General features: G+C 38.0%; 1 protein-coding gene and 1 pseudogene across 6 annotated transcripts in view; one reads left to right on the top strand and one right to left on the bottom strand.

The window, feature by feature from the left end:
• The window catches only part of LOC144660000 (ubiquitin-conjugating enzyme E2 Q2-like), a 72,483-nt gene that overhangs the window by 49,490 nt on the left and 2,749 nt on the right, over window positions 1–20,244 (bottom strand). The window contains exons 4-14 of one of the 6 annotated variants that reach the window (XR_013572013.1): window positions 20,087–20,158; window positions 19,637–19,689; window positions 17,314–17,410; window positions 12,753–12,837; window positions 12,148–12,208; window positions 11,479–11,569; window positions 10,675–10,733; window positions 9,529–9,577; window positions 9,002–9,100; window positions 8,784–8,853; window positions 8,525–8,648 (exon numbers count right to left, since the gene is read on the bottom strand). Coding sequence is in view for 5 of the 6 variants with exons in the window: in XM_078520569.1 (XP_078376695.1) it covers window positions 8,617–8,648; window positions 8,784–8,853; window positions 9,002–9,100; window positions 9,529–9,577; window positions 10,675–10,733; window positions 11,479–11,569; window positions 12,148–12,208; window positions 12,753–12,837; window positions 17,314–17,410; window positions 19,637–19,689; window positions 20,087–20,158 (768 nt within the window). In the remaining variant the exon portion in view is untranslated. Of the gene's footprint in view, window positions 1–6,553; window positions 8,649–8,783; window positions 8,854–9,001; window positions 9,101–9,528; window positions 9,578–10,674; window positions 10,734–11,478; window positions 11,570–12,147; window positions 12,209–12,752; window positions 12,838–17,313; window positions 17,411–19,636; window positions 19,690–20,086; window positions 20,159–20,244 lie in introns of those variants that run through there. The other 5 variants (XM_078520569.1, XM_078520558.1, XM_078520577.1 and 2 more) reach the window with 5 other exon arrangements.
• LOC144659783 (E3 ubiquitin-protein ligase TRIM45-like) lies at window positions 1,922–5,553 on the top strand (annotated as a pseudogene).

Genomic DNA, 20,244 nt, shown 5'->3' with positions numbered 1-20,244 from the left:
TGTTTGCACAGCCATCTCTCGCTATTTTGTGGAGGAAACGAAAGAACTATGGAAAACAGATATTACTTGTACATGTAGTCTAATTATATATTGCAATATTAAGCCTATAGCATCAATAACCCCACCCAGTTTTGGAAAGGTCTGAAAGAATTCATGCAATAAAATAAATAAATAAATAACATTTCTGTGTGTTGAGATATAAACAGCGCGCGTGCGGACATTTATTCAGTTTACCCTGATGATGGCTTAATTTAAGTCGTAAACGTTCGGCTGTTTCCTTTGTCAGTAATGTTTAAACAATTTTCGTATCAAAAATGGTCTATTGTACCGTCTCAAATTGATCATCAACTCTTGAAACAATAACCTTTTGTTGTTTGTAGCGCCGACGATGAGTTTGTTACTGTCGGGAAATTGTCGGCGTGGCAAATTAGCGACGTTACGGCGACGAACCGCGTGCCCCTTTATGAGCCATTTCCGATACTGGCCATGAAATCCCGGGTTTCTACACTTCCTTCTAGTTCCACACTTCTTAATGTATAGACGTAAGAAATACTCTGACAAGCTAGGGATTGTAACGACCTTTTCCCCAGTCATTCTCCCCTTGGAAAAGGTCGTTATTATCCTTAGTTTGTCAGAGTATTCTACACTTCAATACTTGAGAAGTGTAGAACTAAGTAAAGAATGACAAGGGTAGAATGACTGGGGAAAAGGTCGTAATAATCCTTTATAGCTTGTCGAGTATTGTACACTTCCATACTTGAGAAGTCAAGAACTAACTAAAGAATGACAAGGGTAGAATGACTGGGAAAAAGGTCGTAATAACCCTTAGCTTGTCAGAGTATTCTACACTTCCATACTTAAGTAATTAAAGAATGACAAAAGCAGAATGATAATCTCTAATTTGTGAGAGTTTTCTATACCTCTATACATTAAAACGTGTAGAACTAAGTAAAGAATGACAAGAGTAGAATAGTAGGCCGCAGTTATATTCCCTAGTTTTTCATAGTTTCCCATACTTCTAAGAATGAAGTGTAGAAACCCATGATTTCATGGCCAGCGCTGGACATATCCCTTTATAGGGGTTGAACCAAGGCGCGCGGAAGAAAGAGTTCAGGGACTGGACTAGGGGGGAGAGTGGAAAGGTCGCGGTGAGATGCTGTAATAACCAGGGTACCCAGGGAAGGAAATTTGCGTCAATACACTTTGCGCCGGCAGTTCAAAGGGTGGACACACTAAGATTTTTCAAAAGCAAAAAAAAAAATACTTTTGATACTTAAAGTTATGCATTCATTTGTTCGTTCGTTCCTTCAAATCATAGTCAGTATTAAGCTTCCGTCCGGTGCATTTATCTTCTTTATATTATGATTGAAGTTGTCCCTAGAACAGTGACGAACAAATAAGAAATGACTATTATTATACGCGAAAACACAATGTGCAATTAAATTGGTTGATCTCCAGACAGATGCATGCACACGGGGTGTTACACGACTTGAAAACAGTTCTATTGATTCACAGCAGTAGTATTGTCACAATTGCATGCGAAAAACAAACTTGGGTTCTAATTCATGCAAAGCCTGCTCTAACAAAAATGATTTGACATATGTCACGTCAAAGCCTTTATTTCTCTATGCATGTGCGAGTCGACAAAGCAAAGAAACGTTTGTTTTTCGAAAGTGAGAAGGGTTTTGATGAACTGCTGCTGCACTTTAATTATTAAACAGACTTCAGTGTAGCGATTGACAAACGAAGAGCGTATGAATTCAAAATATTTTAAGCCTTTGTCGTAGAAAAGTTGACAGTCGAAGTTTACCAACTTGCGCTGCAGGATCTGAAGCGATTTGATTTGCTACTTGAAATAGAATTCAAATGTTAAGCTAAGTTTCTCATAAAAAATTCAAAGAATAGATGAGTGTGCTTTGATTATTCTTTCACAATCTCTACTTTACGATGGAGGCGCTCCTGAAAAACCTCAAAGAACATGTTACACGTTCGATTTGTTTGGATATTTACACCGATCCCAAAACCATAGATTGTCTTCACACATTCTGCTGTGAATGCTTGAAGGAACATGCATTAACAAACCATAGACAAGGGTTCTATCGCTGTCCGGAGTGTAACGCGCAAATTGGCATCCCTGAAGGAAATCGTTTCAATAGTTTGCCGAACAGTTTTCTGCACAACAGTTTGTTGAGTCTTCTCGCTGTTCGACGAAGTAACGATGGAAATGAGATCAGTTGCAGTATGTGTCAGAAAAAGAGCGCTGAAACCAACTATTGCTTTGATTGCGAAAAATTCATGTGCCCTGACTGTGTAAAAGCACATGACCTGTTTAGAACGGCTGCGTTTGAAGGACACAAAGTCACGCCAGTGAAACAGTTTCAACCCGAAGACTACGAGGCCTTGTTAAAGCGGCAGTCATTTTGCTCACAGAAGTACCACGAGCGAGAGGTAACGAGGTTTTACTGCCTTCAATGTCAAGACTGTGTTTGTCAAGTTTGTATCGTCACGGATCACAAAAGCCATGATGTTGTTCCACTCGACAAAGCAGCGGATGAAGAAAAAGCCAACATCATAGCCGAAGCTGAGCGGATGAAAGAAAAAGTAGAAGCTTGTAGTGATGTTATTCGTCAACTGGAGGCGATGGAGCTTGAGTTGGAAAAGAACACTGCCACAGCTAAACGCTCAGTTACTCAAACAGCCGAGCAAATGATCGCAAAGATTCGAGAACGCGAGCGCGAAGCTATTACCGCCCTCGAGAACACACGGTTGTCGAGGACAGAGAAATTAAACTCTGCAAAGGAAACAGCGCAGTCTTTGAAAAAGCAAAGGAACCAAGCAGTCGAGTTTGCTAACAGCCTGGTTGAAAGCAGCACGAGCGCAGACATCATGAAAAGCAAGAAGAATTTGAAACAGCGATATAAGTACCTTAGTGAAGCGCAAGTACCAGCACTTCCGGCTAGTTCATTCGTGAAGTTTGTCTCGACATGTGTACCAGAGAATTTTCACCTAGGTTTCGTGAAGCTTTGCAAAACAGATGTTCATCGATCAACGGTAGAAGGACTGAGTCAAAATTTTCAGGCTGGAAAAGCAGCAGAGTTATTGATTTGCCCCAAAACAAGCGAAGGAGAAATCAGTGACAATGAACAAGATCGAGTTAAAGTACTCGTGGGGCCTGCTGATCAAGTGGCCAGTTTGACAAAAACAAAAGATGGAAATTTCAAGGTCAAATTTGTAGCGAAAGTACCAGGCACTTATAAAATCAAAGTCAAGATAAATGGCGAGAAACTTGCTAACAGCCCATTCACTTTCCAGGTGAAAGAACGACAGTTTAATGTTGTAGGGAAGTTGGACTTACAAGGAGAAGTTCTTCATGGTCCAACCGGCATTGCAGTAAACAGTGAAGGTCTTATTGCCGTAGCCGATTATAATGGTAACTGTATCCTAACATTTGATAAAGAAGGAAAGTTTGTCCGAAAATTCGGCGATGATGGGCAGTTTAACAGGCCAATTGACGTCACATACCTGAATGATGACGAGATTCTGGTGGCAGATCATTTAAATCACCGAATACAGCAGATTAATGTACAGACAGGGAACTTTGTGAAAAGCTTTGGAAAGCTTGGAACAGAAGACGGAGAGTTTAAGAGTCCGGTCAGTGTTTGTATGGATGACAAAGGACATGTTGTTGTGGCCGAATACGCCAACAATAAAATTTGGAGATAGCGGCCCAGAAAAACTGAACAAACCCATCGGCTGTGTTTATCACAAAAAAATGTTCATTGTATCTGACAGCAGCAACAACTGTTTAAAAGTGTATGACGGTTCGGGGAAGTTTTTGTACAAGATTGGAGAAGAAGGCGAGGCAGATGGACAGTTTAAAGAGCCTTGGGGTTTGTGTGTGAACAAATATGACAATCTTTTAGTAAGTGAGAAACTCGGTGGTCGCATTCAACAGTTTACAGTGGAAGGTACTTTCACAGGAAAGACATCTACTAACCTAAAACTGGAATGGCCTTATGGAATAACCACAATGTCAGATGATCGCATTTTAATCACAGACTTCAATGGGAAAAAAGTATACATCATGAACTAGAAAAACAGATGCATCACGAGATTTCGGCAAAACAAAAAAACAAAACAATTTAAATTTTGCAGAAGGAAATAATACCAGCGGAAATTAATCGCGATTTTTTATTACTAACTTCGCACATAACCTCGTGTGATCGCTGTTCGTTTGTTGTTTATTCACCATCTTGCAGCCGAACTGAGATTTTTAATAATTAGAGACAAGAAACAGAGGATCTCCTCGCAAATTATTGAAGATATACCCAACTGTAGTTTATTTCTCAGTTTTTAAATCGTTTGCTCAAAATTTTTAAAGGGAGGGTCTGAGCTCTAGGTTTCCACACAGCCCTACATGCAGTTTAAAGTCAAACGTTGTGGGGACTTGTCTCTTCTAAAGTTTAGTAGACCGTCTACTAAACTTTTATGGATGTAAAATATTGAATATAAAATCGGACAAACATAGTTACACCAATTTCGTTTAGAAAATTTAAATTCAGCAATAAACGGGTTGAAAGCCAAAATGTCACGTGATCATGGCCCCCCTACAGGGTCTAATAAACTCGCACTTGTAGTTTCATAATGTAGCCTGTGTACAGCTGCTTCCCTCTCCTCAAAAAAGGGGATGGGGGCAGCTGTACGCAGGCTATCGTAATAAGGACATTTAAAGTATATAAACTTATATTAGAACAGTCTTTAATAGAGCAGAAGAAGGCACATCTTTTTCAAACATTAATCAAAGATTAGGGCAGTGAGTTTGATGCCCGCGCTATATTTTAAAGTGTATCCCATTATTAAATTCTTTAGCACGATTTTAAAGTCATTACCCAAGTTAGTTTTTAGTGAATAGTTTACAGATTGTGAAGCGCACAGAAAAACAATGGATAAGCGCTAAATCAATTAGTTGATACATTATACAAATGTGTTTCAGTGTTTGTTTACATTGGCCGCGAAAATCCTCCTCGGGGAAGTGGTCAATTAAGATTGCATTATATTATTAGTTGTTGTTATTCACGGATTGGCGTCAACGGGGTGAAAAAGGCATAGAAAACCGTTATCATAATTAATGTGTGCACTGCTGTTTCCCCAAACCCACAAAAGATAAAAAAATTAGTGGCAAAAAATGTAGGCTTTTGTCCTTGCTATTAGTTTAGCATGTATATAAGATAGAAATTGATGTCATTTATTTTTTTTTTTGCTTATTTGATTTCACTGTGTAAAAAAAGATTATAAAAGCCAACATAGATTGACTTTTTCTGTTATGGAACAGGTTTATTTTCAGTCCAGTAGCAGTGACTACTGTCTGTTGTTTACCTGACTGAGTGAACCGAATTTTGATCATACGAAACTGTGATAAGTGTTGAACTGTTGTTGCAACCTGTGTTAGTTCTTTGTTAAACTGTTAATTAGTATAGTAAGAGATGCTTTGCAAGTTATTGTTTAGTAGCGATCGGTTACACACAAGGAAATAAAGTCTATTGTTAGACCCAAGTTATGTGTGCTCTGACATTTGCGAGGATTGCTTTGTTGTAACAGGAGCCTGACAAATTCCGTCGCTGCAAGGGTAGTCCCCCCCACCCACCCTTGTTTATCTGAACCCAAATCACTAAGTCGACCAACTAAGGCTGTGTTCACAATAGTGCCTGGGCACGGTGCCTGAGTACGATTCTCGCTGGGCACTAAGGTGAACATACTCATTTTTAGGCGATGACGTCAGTCAAGCCTTATGCCAGAGGCAGTGGGCGGAATTTGTACCACTTTCTGTTTCGATTCTGTTGCGATCGACCGATCAATAGGACTCAATAGAACCGAATGAGTTAACAAGAAATCGCTGCAAAAAACACGAAGCAAAATACGCCTGGAAAATTACAAAGGACTGATACAAAGTATGAACGAAAGAGACAAATTATGTATTTGCGAGTTGTATTGAATTCAGTGAACAGACATGATCACATCTCTACATTTAATATATACAATGGAAACGCTTGACCTTGCGTGTCGCTCGCGAGAAGTATTGAATATCGTATATTGAATGTCACACTACAAAATAACGCAAATTTTTGTTGAACAATCATTCAACACAGAAATTGTCAGCTACTTTTATTAAGTATACGTTAATTTTCCTGAAAATTATCTAAGACCCCCTTGGAAAACGTCATCGCCTCTGCATGCACTGCATGCCGTTTATTTAAAGTACCCACGCCATAGTTCGGGCACGGGCAAGGTCTCGACCTTGTACTCGGGCACTTTATGGTACTCGAGTTCTTTGGTTTTCTGTGTGTGAACACGACGCTATTTGTGCCTGTGTTCAGGTACCAGTGCTTGGGCAATTAGCGTGAACACGGCCTAAAACAGCGAACCGCCTTACAGTTGAGAACTAGTGTCTTTCAATCGCGGAATCAGTCCAGTTAGGTTAATTTGGTACTCGGTGAACATCCTTCACTATTTTACCCTTATTTGTCATTCCATTCGAGTGAAATGCCAGTCCCAGTATGATGACAAAATAGCCCTTTTATTCTTCAATAGCAAGATACCACTATGTACAATACTGAGTTAGGAAATGTTCCTAAGCAACTAACAACAACCAACAGCTGGAAATAAAGCATGGGAACATAAAGCTTACTTAAAAAACGTTACGACAAATGATACTGAATAAATGAAAATAATCAACTGACAGTAAAAACACAGCAATAAAGGTAACTGAATTTAATAACGGGGAGAGTCAGTTAGCTAATTGAATATAAACGCAGTTTGCTTTTCAGCAAAGGTTGCTAAAATTAACAGCAAAAACATTACAAATACAGAACACGCCCACCATCTCGAAATCACAGCCAAAGCTCAAGAGTGGTACATGAAACACTTTCCCATTAGAAAAAAAATCGTGGGAAATTTTTTTTCGCTCTGAAACACTTGGTGTTCGAAAGAGCGGGCATCTATGGCAAAGAATATCTAAGAAAAATTATTAAGTTCTGTTTGGATACCATAATTAATAAAGAATGACTTTCGTCGTGAATGTATATTACAATAGAAACAAGCTGGGCGACTCACTGTGACCAACTATTCCAAGTATATCTCATCTCTTCCCTAGCCTGCGTTTGTTTTTAAAATAAAATTGAACCTCTGTTACTTATTATAAGGATAAAGCTAATGAAAAGAAGCCAAAACAACAATAATAATTGCTTGCACAACATATTGGACACATTAAGTCTTCGGTAGTGGCGCCGAATAACGTTATTTCCGCCTTTGAACCGCCCCCTCATGCTTAACCATAAAATAATCGTTTGTAAGTTCGGCAAAGAGTGCATTCTCTCTTACAAAACGAGAAAGGGATGGGGTTGGGTGATTGGGGTAGCTGACAACGAATAACACGGTACATTCTTCATGTTTTAAAGTGTCCAGTTTTCACGCGTTTGTTAGAAATGGTAGTACTGCATTCATGATTGAAGCAAAGGTGTTACTTGTTTCTCAAGCCTGCTCAGCAGGCACATGAAGAAACCACCCCCCTCCGCCCCTAAAATGAAGCATTTCGCGCTACAGTTTACCAACTGATTTTGATTAAATACTGTTATGTCACTCAGCTAAAGACATAAGCTATTTACTCGGAACGAGTCCCAATTGCGAGAGTCTGGGCACCAATCTGACGCTCGATTCACATTGTACTACCAATCAGTTCTAACTGACAAAAAATCGCCCTCGTCCACAGGCTAATTTCAAGATTATTTCCTGCCTGCTGTTACTTCGTAAATTTTTGCCATAACTATACGCTAACTAGCTAAACCACTAGACGCACCACAAGTAGAACTAAAAGGTTAGCCAAACGGGTAACAACAGCCGTTTTTGAAAACTCTTCGTACATGTAAAGGCATTTAAATAGTGCCCGGAGCCTTATTCTCCAATTAACCCAAACTGCGAACACTCTGGAATGTTTTAATGTCTTGTGGCGTCATAAAATTACGTCATGTTGCGTAGCAACTTCTCTGACGAAAACCGCTGGCTCAGTTAAATTGTGGCTAACCAAAAAACGGTATCCCCTTATCCCCCAACTGTAATACGTACGACGCCTAACTCTATTACCGATATCTTGATTTACATGTATATAGACTTCCCCTAACCTCTAAGATATCTGTTTTCCCAATTGTAACTGTTCTAGAAAGAGAACCTGGTTGTTTATCACGACGGTACCAATATTAACATTACAAACGATTAAATCAGTGTGCCAAGATTTGATGTCTGAGTGATTTTATACGGATGTGTCTCCACAGCTATCGAAGCAACATCCCCTTGATCCTTTACCAACTTCTCCTGACTCACTTTAAGAAATATGCTGGTACAACAGTTCGGAGAATTGACCGATGCATCAGCTCCTACTATAACAGGTGCACATAAAATTAAGCTACAAGCAGAGTAGCGGAGACAGGGGGTTAGACAATGGAGAGGCATTATTTAAATCTTCATGGTATACTCTACATACATGGTACAACTATCATAAAAATATCTCTTGTAAAAGACAGCTTGTGCACTTTAAGAGACGTCGCAAACATTTCAAAGTACAAGTCAGCCCTCATGTTTAGGTGGAGTGTACCAGCCTGTGGACAAAGCAAGAGTGATTTCAGTGGATACGTACATTATAGAACACAAAAAGTGTAATTAAACTGTAACTTGTACACAAAGCCAACAAGCCAACAACGGCAGAAACAAAATGAACATAAAAATTCCCTTACCATTTTTTTCATGGATCTGTACCAAAGACCTAAACGACTGTTGAGCTCGTACAAGACTATAGACCCCTGGCTGTTGAAAAAGAATAACAAAACAATGAAAACAATGGTAGATTTACGAAATTTCTGTCAACAATACCTTCAATTTATTATGTGAGGTTTTTAAAGTTGTTTGTATACCCACAGAGTTGAGCATCTGAATTTGAAAGAAAAATACTCACCTTTTTATTTTCTTGGAAGTTGATCCTTGCTTTTCCTTTGACGAGTGTAGCAGCTATTTGCACGATTACAGCTTCAACTGTGTATGCACTACTCCAGCCCTGAGGCAAACACAAACTTAGTTAGTTTTAGATCTACATCCAAAATGTTTTCAACTGAGACTACTTGGGAGAAGACAAACAATTTTTTACATTTCTTCCCTGCAATGATCAGGTCCGAATTCTCATAAATTTTTGGATGATTTTGTTGTTTAAATGCTCAGGAGAAGTTAGGAATCCATCAAGTTTGCTACAGTGGAATCTCGATTTTTTGAACCTCCCGATAATTTGAAGCAAAAGCCGTTTCCCTTGGATCTGCTTTACTCAGTAGAACGCGGCTGGATTGTCTGGTTAGTAGAAGGAAGTCACTGTTTGCTATGTTATAATACTATTCATCCGCTGCTTTCAACTTTTCTTTCAGACTAAAATCAAGTAGTTTTTCTCATTAAAGTAATGTACTCGGCTAATTGCAATAACACTAATTCGCCTACCTGTGGAGTAAGTAGTTCCATACAAAGAGCTCCCCCACTAAGGACATAACTAAAGAGAGAAAAACAAGGTTACTTGGACTACATATGTATCTCACGGATTTTAACTGTTTGAACCGCCAAAATTTATATTTGTGTCGCAGGAAACCTAAAAATTATTGTCCATTTTCATTAAAAACTGCTATATTAGAGCATTGAAACTATTAACGAGCATCTTTAGCAGCGGATGGCTCGGATGGAAATGGATTGCAATTTGAAAACGTTAGGCAAACCTTTCCAAATTGTTTCCGCGCGTGTTCGAAATATCGATATTTCAAGCCGTAGCTTGATTTCTATCCGCAAATTAAGGTTATACATATTCATTTAGATGTTCAAAGATAATGTTTATTTAGGGTAAAGTTTCCTCCCACTAATCTCAGAACAGTTAAGACCAAAACAACTTCGAAATTCCCGTGACATAGTCCCTTAAAAATACTTCGTGATGCGTTTTTTTCAACACGAGTGGGATTCATGGTGGCCTAATGGTTATCACCTTAGACTCTGGGCCCTGGCTGGAGTCGCTGTGTAGTGTTCTTGGGAAGGCACTCTACTCTTATAGTGCCCCTCTCCACCCAGGCATACAAATGGTAACAGTGAATTCAATGCTGGGGCAACCCTGCAATGGACTAGCAAGGACCCATCAAGGGGGTCTATGAAAACTGGGATAAGATCCAGCTTGATGGGCCACTATGTTCAAATACATACAAAACCTACCTTCCCATTTAAAACAAATTCTACAAAATTGGGCATGAAGCCCAAAAGGTAGCACAAAAAGATGCTACAAGAAATTAGACTACTACCTGCAGTATCAGATAACAGATAGATTACATATCCATGCCTAATACCCAAGGCAGTTTTGTACACTGTGAATATTTGTTTTCCATTTATTTCCTGCTTGGATATTTGATTTTGGAAGCATACATCAGTTTATGAATTCCCCTCCACCAATAAACCTCTGCAAGTGTAACCCAGCCTACCATATCTACGACTACAGCTGTACATTCAAGCAACTGTATATCTGTTGTTTCTTAAAAACTAAAGAAGCATCATGAAATCATCTTCATTAACTTTTAATTAATAAGTTGCAAAATATAATTTTCAATAACTTACCCTGCTGTTAAAACTGGATAAACTACTCTGACAAATGGAGGATCAAATGGAAATTTGTCCTGAAATAGATTAATAATTATGAGCTTAGTAACAATAACACAGAAATATACTTAACAATTAAAGAAATAAAAAGAAATGTTTTGAAACAATAGCAAGAAGCAAACACAATTACGGTAGTAGAGTTCTTCTATATTGTAATGAAAATGTGGCAATCTGATTGTTTGAGTTACAATTAAGTGTGTTCAGAGCTGTGTTACGAGTGTGTTAAGAAAATGAACAAGACCAACAATTTCTATGCAGTCTATGTACAGTACGTTTTCAGATTCAACTACCAACAATCACTGTTTCAAGGCATTCCACTTATTTGGGGTCCAGCACAAAAATGGGATTAACCTGAAGAATGGCAAGTGAAAAAAGTGGCTAGGGCCAGAAGTACATCTCTGCTACTAGACCCAGGGCTGTAACAAGACCCTTGCCATAGAGGGGTTCTGGGGGCATGCCTTCCAGGAAATTTTGAAAATCTAGAAGCTCTGAAAAAAACTCTTTCAGAGACGTTTGTCATGACGCATAAAAAAATTATGAAAACTCAATCTTGTTCAACTGCGGATTATTTTCCCAACAAAACATATTTTATTTTTAATTTTGGGCAAAAAATCTAGACAAGGCAAGTGCCTTGACTTGCCTCTTGCTAATAAAGTTACGGCCCTGAAACCCTTGCCTTTTTTGTTTCAACAGCCATTCTTTGTGCCGCTCTTCAAGTAACTGAACACCTGGAACAGGCTAACAGTCACTCTTTGTACTCACTGTGAATGTCATGTTCAGTGTCACATGGTCTGTACCCTCCTGCCCTCTTAGTTGCATAAGATCTTTGTGTAATGTACTATCTGGATCAACTCTACAACAACAAAACAAAACAAAACAAAAACAAAGTTAAGTCAACTGTCCTAAAAAATTATACTAATAAGCATAAAAGAATACATAATCAGGAGATTTGTAAATTTAAATATTATAAAATAATAATTATACATGTACAGTAGGTTGGATGTGCATGTGTGGTTAAAAAGCCATATTTTATAGGAGTATGAAACAAAGAAAATCAGGGTCCAGTGTTTTATGAGCCTTAAAACCAGATCTTACAGTCTTATAAAGAAGCCAAAGACAAGATCATACTGTCATTCAACACTCCAGTTATTTTGAAGGAAAAGATTTTGAGTGTTCCCCCAACAAGGTGGGTTTATTGTGCTACAATTTAGTAAGCCCAAAGGAAAATCGTGGAAAGGGTGATCTGCTGATTAAACAATACATGACTTTGGCTATTTTGCTTGTAAACTGATAGCCCAGAGACTTGAGCAGTTCTGTGTAAATGAGTTCTAGATGTACAAATACATGTAATTATACATGTGTGTGGTTCATCAATCTGAATCATGTGGGTACAGAAACAAATATAGAAAAAAAAAAGTATTCTTAACACACCTGATTATTTTTATTGTCCAGTCATATAAATTATCTTCGTTGAGACCCACAGAATATGTTCCTGAATGAGGAAAAAAATACTTGATCTGTTAACAGCAAAATTAACAGTGTCTTGTCAAGAAACTATTCCTGTTACTGAACAAGTAACATACAACACTTCAGTAATCTACAATGCAAGCATCGTCAAAGTTAGTGTTGGCATGGTTACCAAGTTTCTTCCTTTTCCCCCCCTCCACCTCCCAATGTCGCAACAACTCTTGAAATGTTTTTTCTAACATGAATCACAGATGACAGTTAAGTACCCACTTCACATTTGCCGAGCTGTAAACTCATTTATATGAGATCAATTATAACTTCCTAATTTTCTATAAAATTTCCTGGTAGATCAATAGCTTTCAAATGATACAACTTTCCTTGATTTTCCCTCAATTGCATGCTGCCCATCAATGACGCTACTAAAGCCCTTGCGCAAGGTAATTTTTTGCATTATCACATGTGTTGCCCACTGCACCCACCTGAGGCACCCACCTGAGGCATAGAAAATTGAGAGACTACAGCTGTACTTGTAATGTATAAGGAAGGGTATTAGTAGACAACAAACTTACCTCTTTTGAAACTATCGGACCTATACACATCCCTCAGTTCTTTCATTAACCTATCAGTTGCCTGGATGGATCCACACACTGTTCCCTGCAATCAGTCCAAGAGTTACTCAACATACTTAAAGGATCTTAGTCAGCCACGCCCCTATTATTGTTAACATTAGGGCAACTGCGGGGAGTCTCGTTTCAGATTACATGTGACGCGTACAAAGTCAACAGACCGCGATGAAATTTGACAATGTGCAAAAGTTTTCACTTGAATCAACTTTAAAAGATCTGCCAGAATGTAGGGAATGAACATCAAAGATGGTGATAGCCTATTAGATATCAAAGAATCTTGTTCTGCAGGGCCATCTTGAAGCACAGCTACTTATGGCTCGTCCCGTTGTCAGACATGCAGAGCAAAATGAGAGCAGAGAAGCGATCGCTTCAATATTTGCCTCTTTGGCAGACTCCTTTCGAGTGTTAAGGAGTGAAATAATTTTCTCTTAGCTTACTATTCAAAATCTATTTGCCCCCGCAGGGTTTTGGCCCAGAGGCCAAAACCCGAGGAGGCACCCTAGGAGTCCCCGGGTGTATACATACAAGGACAATGAATATTTGTTGAAAAAGTAAGAAATGTGTTTGTAGTGGGCGAAGCATTCTCGATTTGACGAAACTAGGCGCGCACGGTCGTGACGGGTAATATTTTTGCAAGCACGCACGGTGGTGTCGGGTACTTGCAACCACGAGGTCGTGTTTGCTTCGCCATCTGCTAGCAGCATTTTGTTTTCCGGTTTTGGCTTACGCGTGTTCACAGATTTGTTCGAGCGTTTTCTCTGCTTTGGTTGTGTTAAGTGATATTTGAAGCAGTTGTTAGTAATGCGTCGAAAGATTTCGAGCAATTGGTTTCGTGTTCTTGGCTACGTGCCAGCTACCTATGTTCCAAGAGCCGGTCCAAGAGCTGGTTCGAGCATTACATTTGTAAGGTTTGCTTTCGGAGGTTTGTTGTATCGTATACATCTTACGAGTAATAAACAAAAGCGTGAACTTTGTCATGTAGTACAAGGTACAACGTAATTCGTTTCGCTAACAAACTGTCAGATTATTTGATCCAAAGAGTGGGTTGAATAAGGATCAAAAATTAATTGTTTTCTCGAATCTTTGAATGTGCCATATTTTGTTACTCGTGGAATTTTTTAGGCTTTTTGGCCTGGAAATTATTGTAAGTTTATTTTGAATGTTATAAGCCCGGGAATAAGCTTGTGTGTTGTCATCACGAATAATGTGTCATGTGTTATTTCCGCTAGGTGTTATTTACACGCGCTACGTAATATAAATCGACTTGAACTTGTGAATATTTTTAGGACGCAACGGTGTCACACAACAAGAAATTCCGCAGCAAACAATGTCGTGACGTACATGACACAGTAAAAAAGAAGCCTAATTGTGCAGTCCATCGGCATTAATAATTAAAGGCGACAAAAAACAAATTATAAAAAGGCGGGGGCAGCTTTATAGTGAGAACTATTACTAGTCTTATGTTATAGAGTATTTGTGTTCCTTTTCCTTTGTAAGATTCGTTTCTGCAAGATAACGTAGAGTCAAAACAGATGAACGGCTAAATCTGCTGGTTGTCCTTCTCGAAATGCCGTGCTTGAGTGCTCTAGCATATGCAAATGTGAAACTAAAAATCGGCTTGCAAGAATAAAACAAGACGTTAGTTTTGTATTTCTGCAAACTGGCTAAGCCTTTTGATGCCAAGACAATCTTGCTTTCAATTCCAGAAGTCGAATGTTGATTGCCGCTAAAGAATTCTCTTTGTTTGTTCGGTGGTTTCGGCCGACCACGCTTTGGAACACAAGATGCCATGGGGCATTCCACTAACAAACGAATATTTTAACAGCAAATTAAAAGAAACCAGTAAAATAAACGCTCGAAATGAAGCACAGATAATTACTTACAGTGCGAATACTCGAACCGGGACAGTTGGAACAAAGTTAACCAATCACAACGCTAATTGAGAACAAAGAATGGCGACCTTTTTTAGAAATGGACCAATAATGTCCAAGTCCGCAAACAATAGATTTGCAACAAAATTTAAACAGTCAACAACGTTTGCAACAGTTGCGGACCTCTCAGGAAACTTGCCTTGTATTTGATCGGATAGTTTCGATCCTAAACTTTCACTGACTGCACCGAATTTTCAGTAGCGCTCGTAAAAACCGTAATCAAAAGTTGGCTTTCACAGGCTAAAAAATTCTTCAAAAGAAATTTTCTGATAAAATTGTATTGCTCTTCGTTGGTGATAGCACAGTAAAGAATAACGAAGGACGCTTTTATTCACGACAAGCGCGAAGACACGAAACGGGATGGAATTGTTTCAAAGGACGTCTCAAGTGCCTATTCCGTCGTATGCAGTCTTATGTCGCATGTGAGCAGAAAGTGAATAGAAACGTTCTAGATTTCATGTTTGAAAAGTCAGTTGTTTTCACTCTTCTAAGTTACATACTCGTGTTTGTTGTGATTATTTTTTGTTTCTGACGAAAGACAAGGCAAGAAAGATTTGGGATGCCGCCACAGCGACAACTGACCTTGCATATTTTATTAATGGCAATTTTGCTTTCACCGCATGAAATAAATTTTCTCCCATAAAAGTTTCAGTGACTTTAGCCTGTGGTAATTTTATAAAACCACAGAAAGATTGAAGACTCAATGACGAAACGGAACAAACTCCTCTTTCACGAAAACCGTGAGTTTACAAAGTTGTAACAGTAGATAACCGACAGAAAATGAGTCCGTGAGCAAACAAGCGATGTTTACATTTCACGTGGCCTCAAATCGTGTCAAAAAATGTAAAGTGGTAACTTGTGGACAGTTATACGGCATTGACCGACAATATAAGTATTCTGTTTTCGTGAATTTCAAAGTCATACGAAGGTGTAAAAGCAATTTGTTAACATTGGCGAGGAAGTGACTCGCATCGATTTCAAGGCAACAGACAGAGCAAAGCTACTGAAAAGCTAGAGCGAAATGAAAATAATTACGGCGTGAATTTGATTTCACAGTCTTCATTTTATTTCCGGAGTGAACATTTCCAAACAAACAATTCACGGTTCGTAGTTTGATTTGTAAACTTTTCACGAAGATGATATTGTAACATACATCTTGTATAACTTGTCTAGCTTTATCTATCTACGATCTCTATCTACGACCTCTTGAAAATTAAGGATCGAAACTAACCAATCAAAAACAAGGCGAGTTTCCTGAGAGGTCCGCAACTATTTGCAACGTTGTTGAGTTTTCAAATTTTTCTGTAAATCTATTGTTTGCGTTCTTGAACGTCATTGGTCTGTAAACGAAAAAGGTCGACATCCTTTGTTCTCAATTAACGTTGTCATTGGTTAACTTTGTTCCAACTGTCCCGGTTCGAGTATTCGCACTGTAAGACTTTGATGGTAGTTTAAGATGTGAATAGACTGCATATTCGAGGATGCACTTAGATTGTCAGCCACAATTTAAAACACTCGAAATTAGATGGCCTTTAAAATGACGGATTTGGCTGAAATTCGCACAAGTCATAGATAAACACTTGCAAAGCTGTTTCAATTTCTCCCAGACATCCACAAGATTTTCCAAAACTTTCTTGAAACAATGAAAGTACACTGTACTGTAGTTTCGCTTTTATGAAATAAACACCAGCACTTGAAGTTCATTGTTTTAACCTTTACACTTAAAGTTTTGCAATTTTTTTGTGGCACTCAAAGTGCATGGTATTATGTTTATAATTTAGAATGAAACATTTTGTTTACCAAAAATAATAAGATGAAATGCATTCATTACATGTATATTTTTAAAGGGGCCAGGGATCTTCTTCCATAAAATGTGCATTTTACTGTTAGTAACTTTGGCTATACAGCTGTATATGCTGAAAATGATTGTTTGTTACACTGAGAAATAATTTGTAATTGAGGTATTTGTTATAATTTATCTGGTTTCCACTGAATGAAAGATGCTGCGTTGCTTTGCTATGCATGTATAGCTGGTGAAGGTACATGTAGCAGTCGGACTCTTAGTTTTTTTGATATTTTTACAGTTTGCAAAACACTAGACTTTATTCTCCAGCATTAAAATTTGCAACTTATGGAACCTACCCGGGTACATATACACATGTACGTGTAGCAATATCATTACAATAATTATAGCAACAGAAAAAAAAATTCAGCAGTGTGCAAAATAATGTCTACAGCAAGGCTACAAATATTTTTCCCCTTAAAAAGACATGCGTCTGACTAAGTTACCATTGTCTTAGTCAGACGCTTTCTTTTTATTATTTTAATCAGACAAAACAAAAGTGAGGTCAGACAGCATATTACAGTACTGCAAAACAATGTGAAGCTAATAAATGTAATGCGTTGTCAACGCAGAACATTCAGTGTTTGCACTGGAAAGCAAAAAAGAAATTGTCTGGACATTTTGTATGACCACAGTTGGAATTTCATCAAACATTGGCAAATTGTGGTCGGCCAGTGTCCAATATCCAACTGTTATTTGTAGCCCTGCTACAGGGTATTGATTAACCAACCTTGAGGTGGTCTTCTCTCCTGTTAACTCGTATCCTCTCCAATACTGCATAGTTTGCTGCACCAATCTCCTGTAGATCTTTGTTAGAATCCTGTCTACTTGTCAAAACAATAAAAATTTAATACCGTAATGATTTGATTTAGCGCCCGGGGCACTTATTTACTTTTGACAACTTAAGGGAGGGCGCTTATTTCGAGACAGGGCGCTTATTCAGGACAGGGTGCTTATTTAATTTTTTGCGAAAGAACCAAATGTTCAAAACAAAACTTTAATATATTTTAAAATAACTAGAAATAACATAAGCTGTAACAGCAACAAATTGTTGAAAGTTCAGTGTTACTTTAATTTACAATAATTCTTCATTTTGGCAGTAAATATATACATGTACACTACGGTGAATGTTCATGAGTTTATCTTTTCGGCGTCGATGACTTCAATAGGGTCAGTTAGCCACAATAGGAGCGCTTTTAAGAATAGGGGCGCATATAAGAATGGGGGCGCTTATAAGAATGGGGGCGCTTATTGGAATAGGGGCGCCTATTAACAAAAAAACATTCGAAGGGTGGCGCTTATTCGGAAGGGGGCGCTTATTGGAAGGAGGGCGCTTAATCGAATCATTACGGAAAATGTCCAGTGTATTATTCATGAGAAAGGGAAAAACATTCAGTTGTATTAAGAATGGGAGAGAAAAAATTATATAATGGGATTGTTTTTGTGAGCTGACTCAGTGTTCCAGATAAGAGACGGGTCTCTGGTCAAAAACCCGATAGAGACGGTTACCTGACCCGACAAATGAAATGGAAAATTAATATTTTACTTAGAATTAAATAGCAAAAAAGGAAGTTTACGAAGAAAAAAGATCACAAAAGTTCATCCACCATAGTTCTTTTCATCTGCTTTCGAGCGACAAGAAAAGCAATAGTTTTACCGAACCGCCGGCCGGGTAACCTCCTTTTTTTTTAGTTTCAACTTAAGTCTGAAAACAGCCACACAATAAATTTCTTTTCTCTCCTCGCTCCCGGTCCTCGCTATCTTGTGTTGCTTTGCAATTCATAAGGCAAAATAATATTATTGTTCGAAATAGAATGTTTAATCCATTTGTGAAGTTAAAACATTCTAGTTTTCGATAGTGTCCAGCACGTACATAAAACTTGTGCCTGCATTACTACAGACAGCAGTTTCCTTTTACACTTCGTATAGTTTCAACGAAAAGTCTTCAGTTCTTGTGCTTTATGTATTAGACACAAAAAGTCTCTAATAAAAACGATTGCCAAGCAAATTCTTATAAAGATAGAGGGAAAAAAAGACAGCGGTTTTCTATTTTATAACAACCAATTTTAATTTTAAATTTAATTTTAAATTGTGAAAATTTTGTCATTCTATGTGGACTACTGGCTAAGAAAATTGAGACCAAAGTACATGTACTAATTACAACCTAATATGGCGATTCGAAACGAGGTCATATGTACCTAGAATTTAGAAAACCAGTCTAAAAAAATGCTTCAGTTTTTTGAAATATTGACTGGGAGAGCATACCCCCAGACCTCCCTAGGAAGAAAAACGCAGTGAGTTGTTTATGATACTATCTCTTTGGGGAAACATGTATGAGCTTGAGAGCTCTCTGATAGGTCAATTATTTTATAATTTAAGTCGATAATTTTAATAAATCAGTTAACTTTATTTTCATTTTTTTGGCCCAAATGCTACCAGATAGCACCCGGAAGCATAAAACTTTTGAAATTTTTTTCTCTTTTCGACTCTTTCCCTTAACAAGGCACTGCATACACCGGGTTGGCAACTTTTGGTTGACCCGTCTGATGGATTTTGTGACCCCTTGCTTCAAAAACTTAACTGGAACACTGTGACTGCTACCACCAGAATAACCAGCAACATATAATCAAGTAGTTGTTCATGTATCAGTACTACCATACACCAGAACAAAGGTAAATACCAATTGATTAAAATTTATTGTACTGAGGGTAAATTCAATTAATAGAAAAAAATAATGTTAACTGCATTTATAGTATGCTGATTTGTCAATTATAACAGTGTGACTACTCCAACCAAGGCCACCCAAGAAAATTATTCATAAAATGACCAATAGTTTTTGCATGTTAAAATAAAAATGGTCACAAATTTATTGCTTATGTAGCGCACAGCTGGTGTGTACTGTAGATCGAAAATTTGTGGAGAATCTATTGTCTACATACCAGGTTTTTTTTTTTCGCTATTTTGCACAGATTTTACCAGGTAGCCTTGGTTGGAACAGTTGCACTGTAACATAGCACAGCTATTAAACAATCTTTGTACAACAATACACTTACTCTGTATCTTCTTCCATTTCATAGTTGTCAGAATCCTCACTGTCTTCATGGCCCTGATTTGTAATTAAGAATAAAAAATTAATTATCCACCTCATATTACTGTACTTATTTCTCAGATGGTAAATATTACTAAGCTGATTCAGCCCATTTCTGCTTACTATCTCCTGAAAAGATGATGGCTTTTAAAAGCTACATAAAACAAATAAATTAAATTGCCTTTATTTTATGAGGGTAGCACGTAACAGTCATGTGACTGCCAAACCTGTAGCCCTCGGATTCCCGATCGAACATACACTTAGCAAGATCTTACCTCATCTATGCTAAAGGTCTGGTTATGGCCCTGACAAGCGATGATAAAAGTTAAATTCCAAATGTACAGTATGAAAATGCTTGTTTTTGGGTAAAGAAATAATACCATAACTAAACAGTATTTACACAGCACTACAGTACCTCTTCTAAGCCTTCATCCTCACTTTCCTCATCTTCTTGTGATGTTGTTGATTCTTTCATCTCAACATCTTCCTAAAACAACAAGAAAACACAAAAAAATAGGGAAGGACTGCTTTATAGAAAACTTATTTACACCATAAAACTTATAAACAGACTGT

This window comes from Oculina patagonica, chromosome 1 (assembly GCF_052425735.1).
Source record: "Oculina patagonica isolate OP01 chromosome 1, crgOcupat, whole genome shotgun sequence".
Lineage (NCBI taxonomy): Eukaryota > Metazoa > Cnidaria > Anthozoa > Scleractinia > Oculinidae > Oculina > Oculina patagonica.
This window is presented reverse-complemented; position numbering and strand designations above follow the sequence as displayed.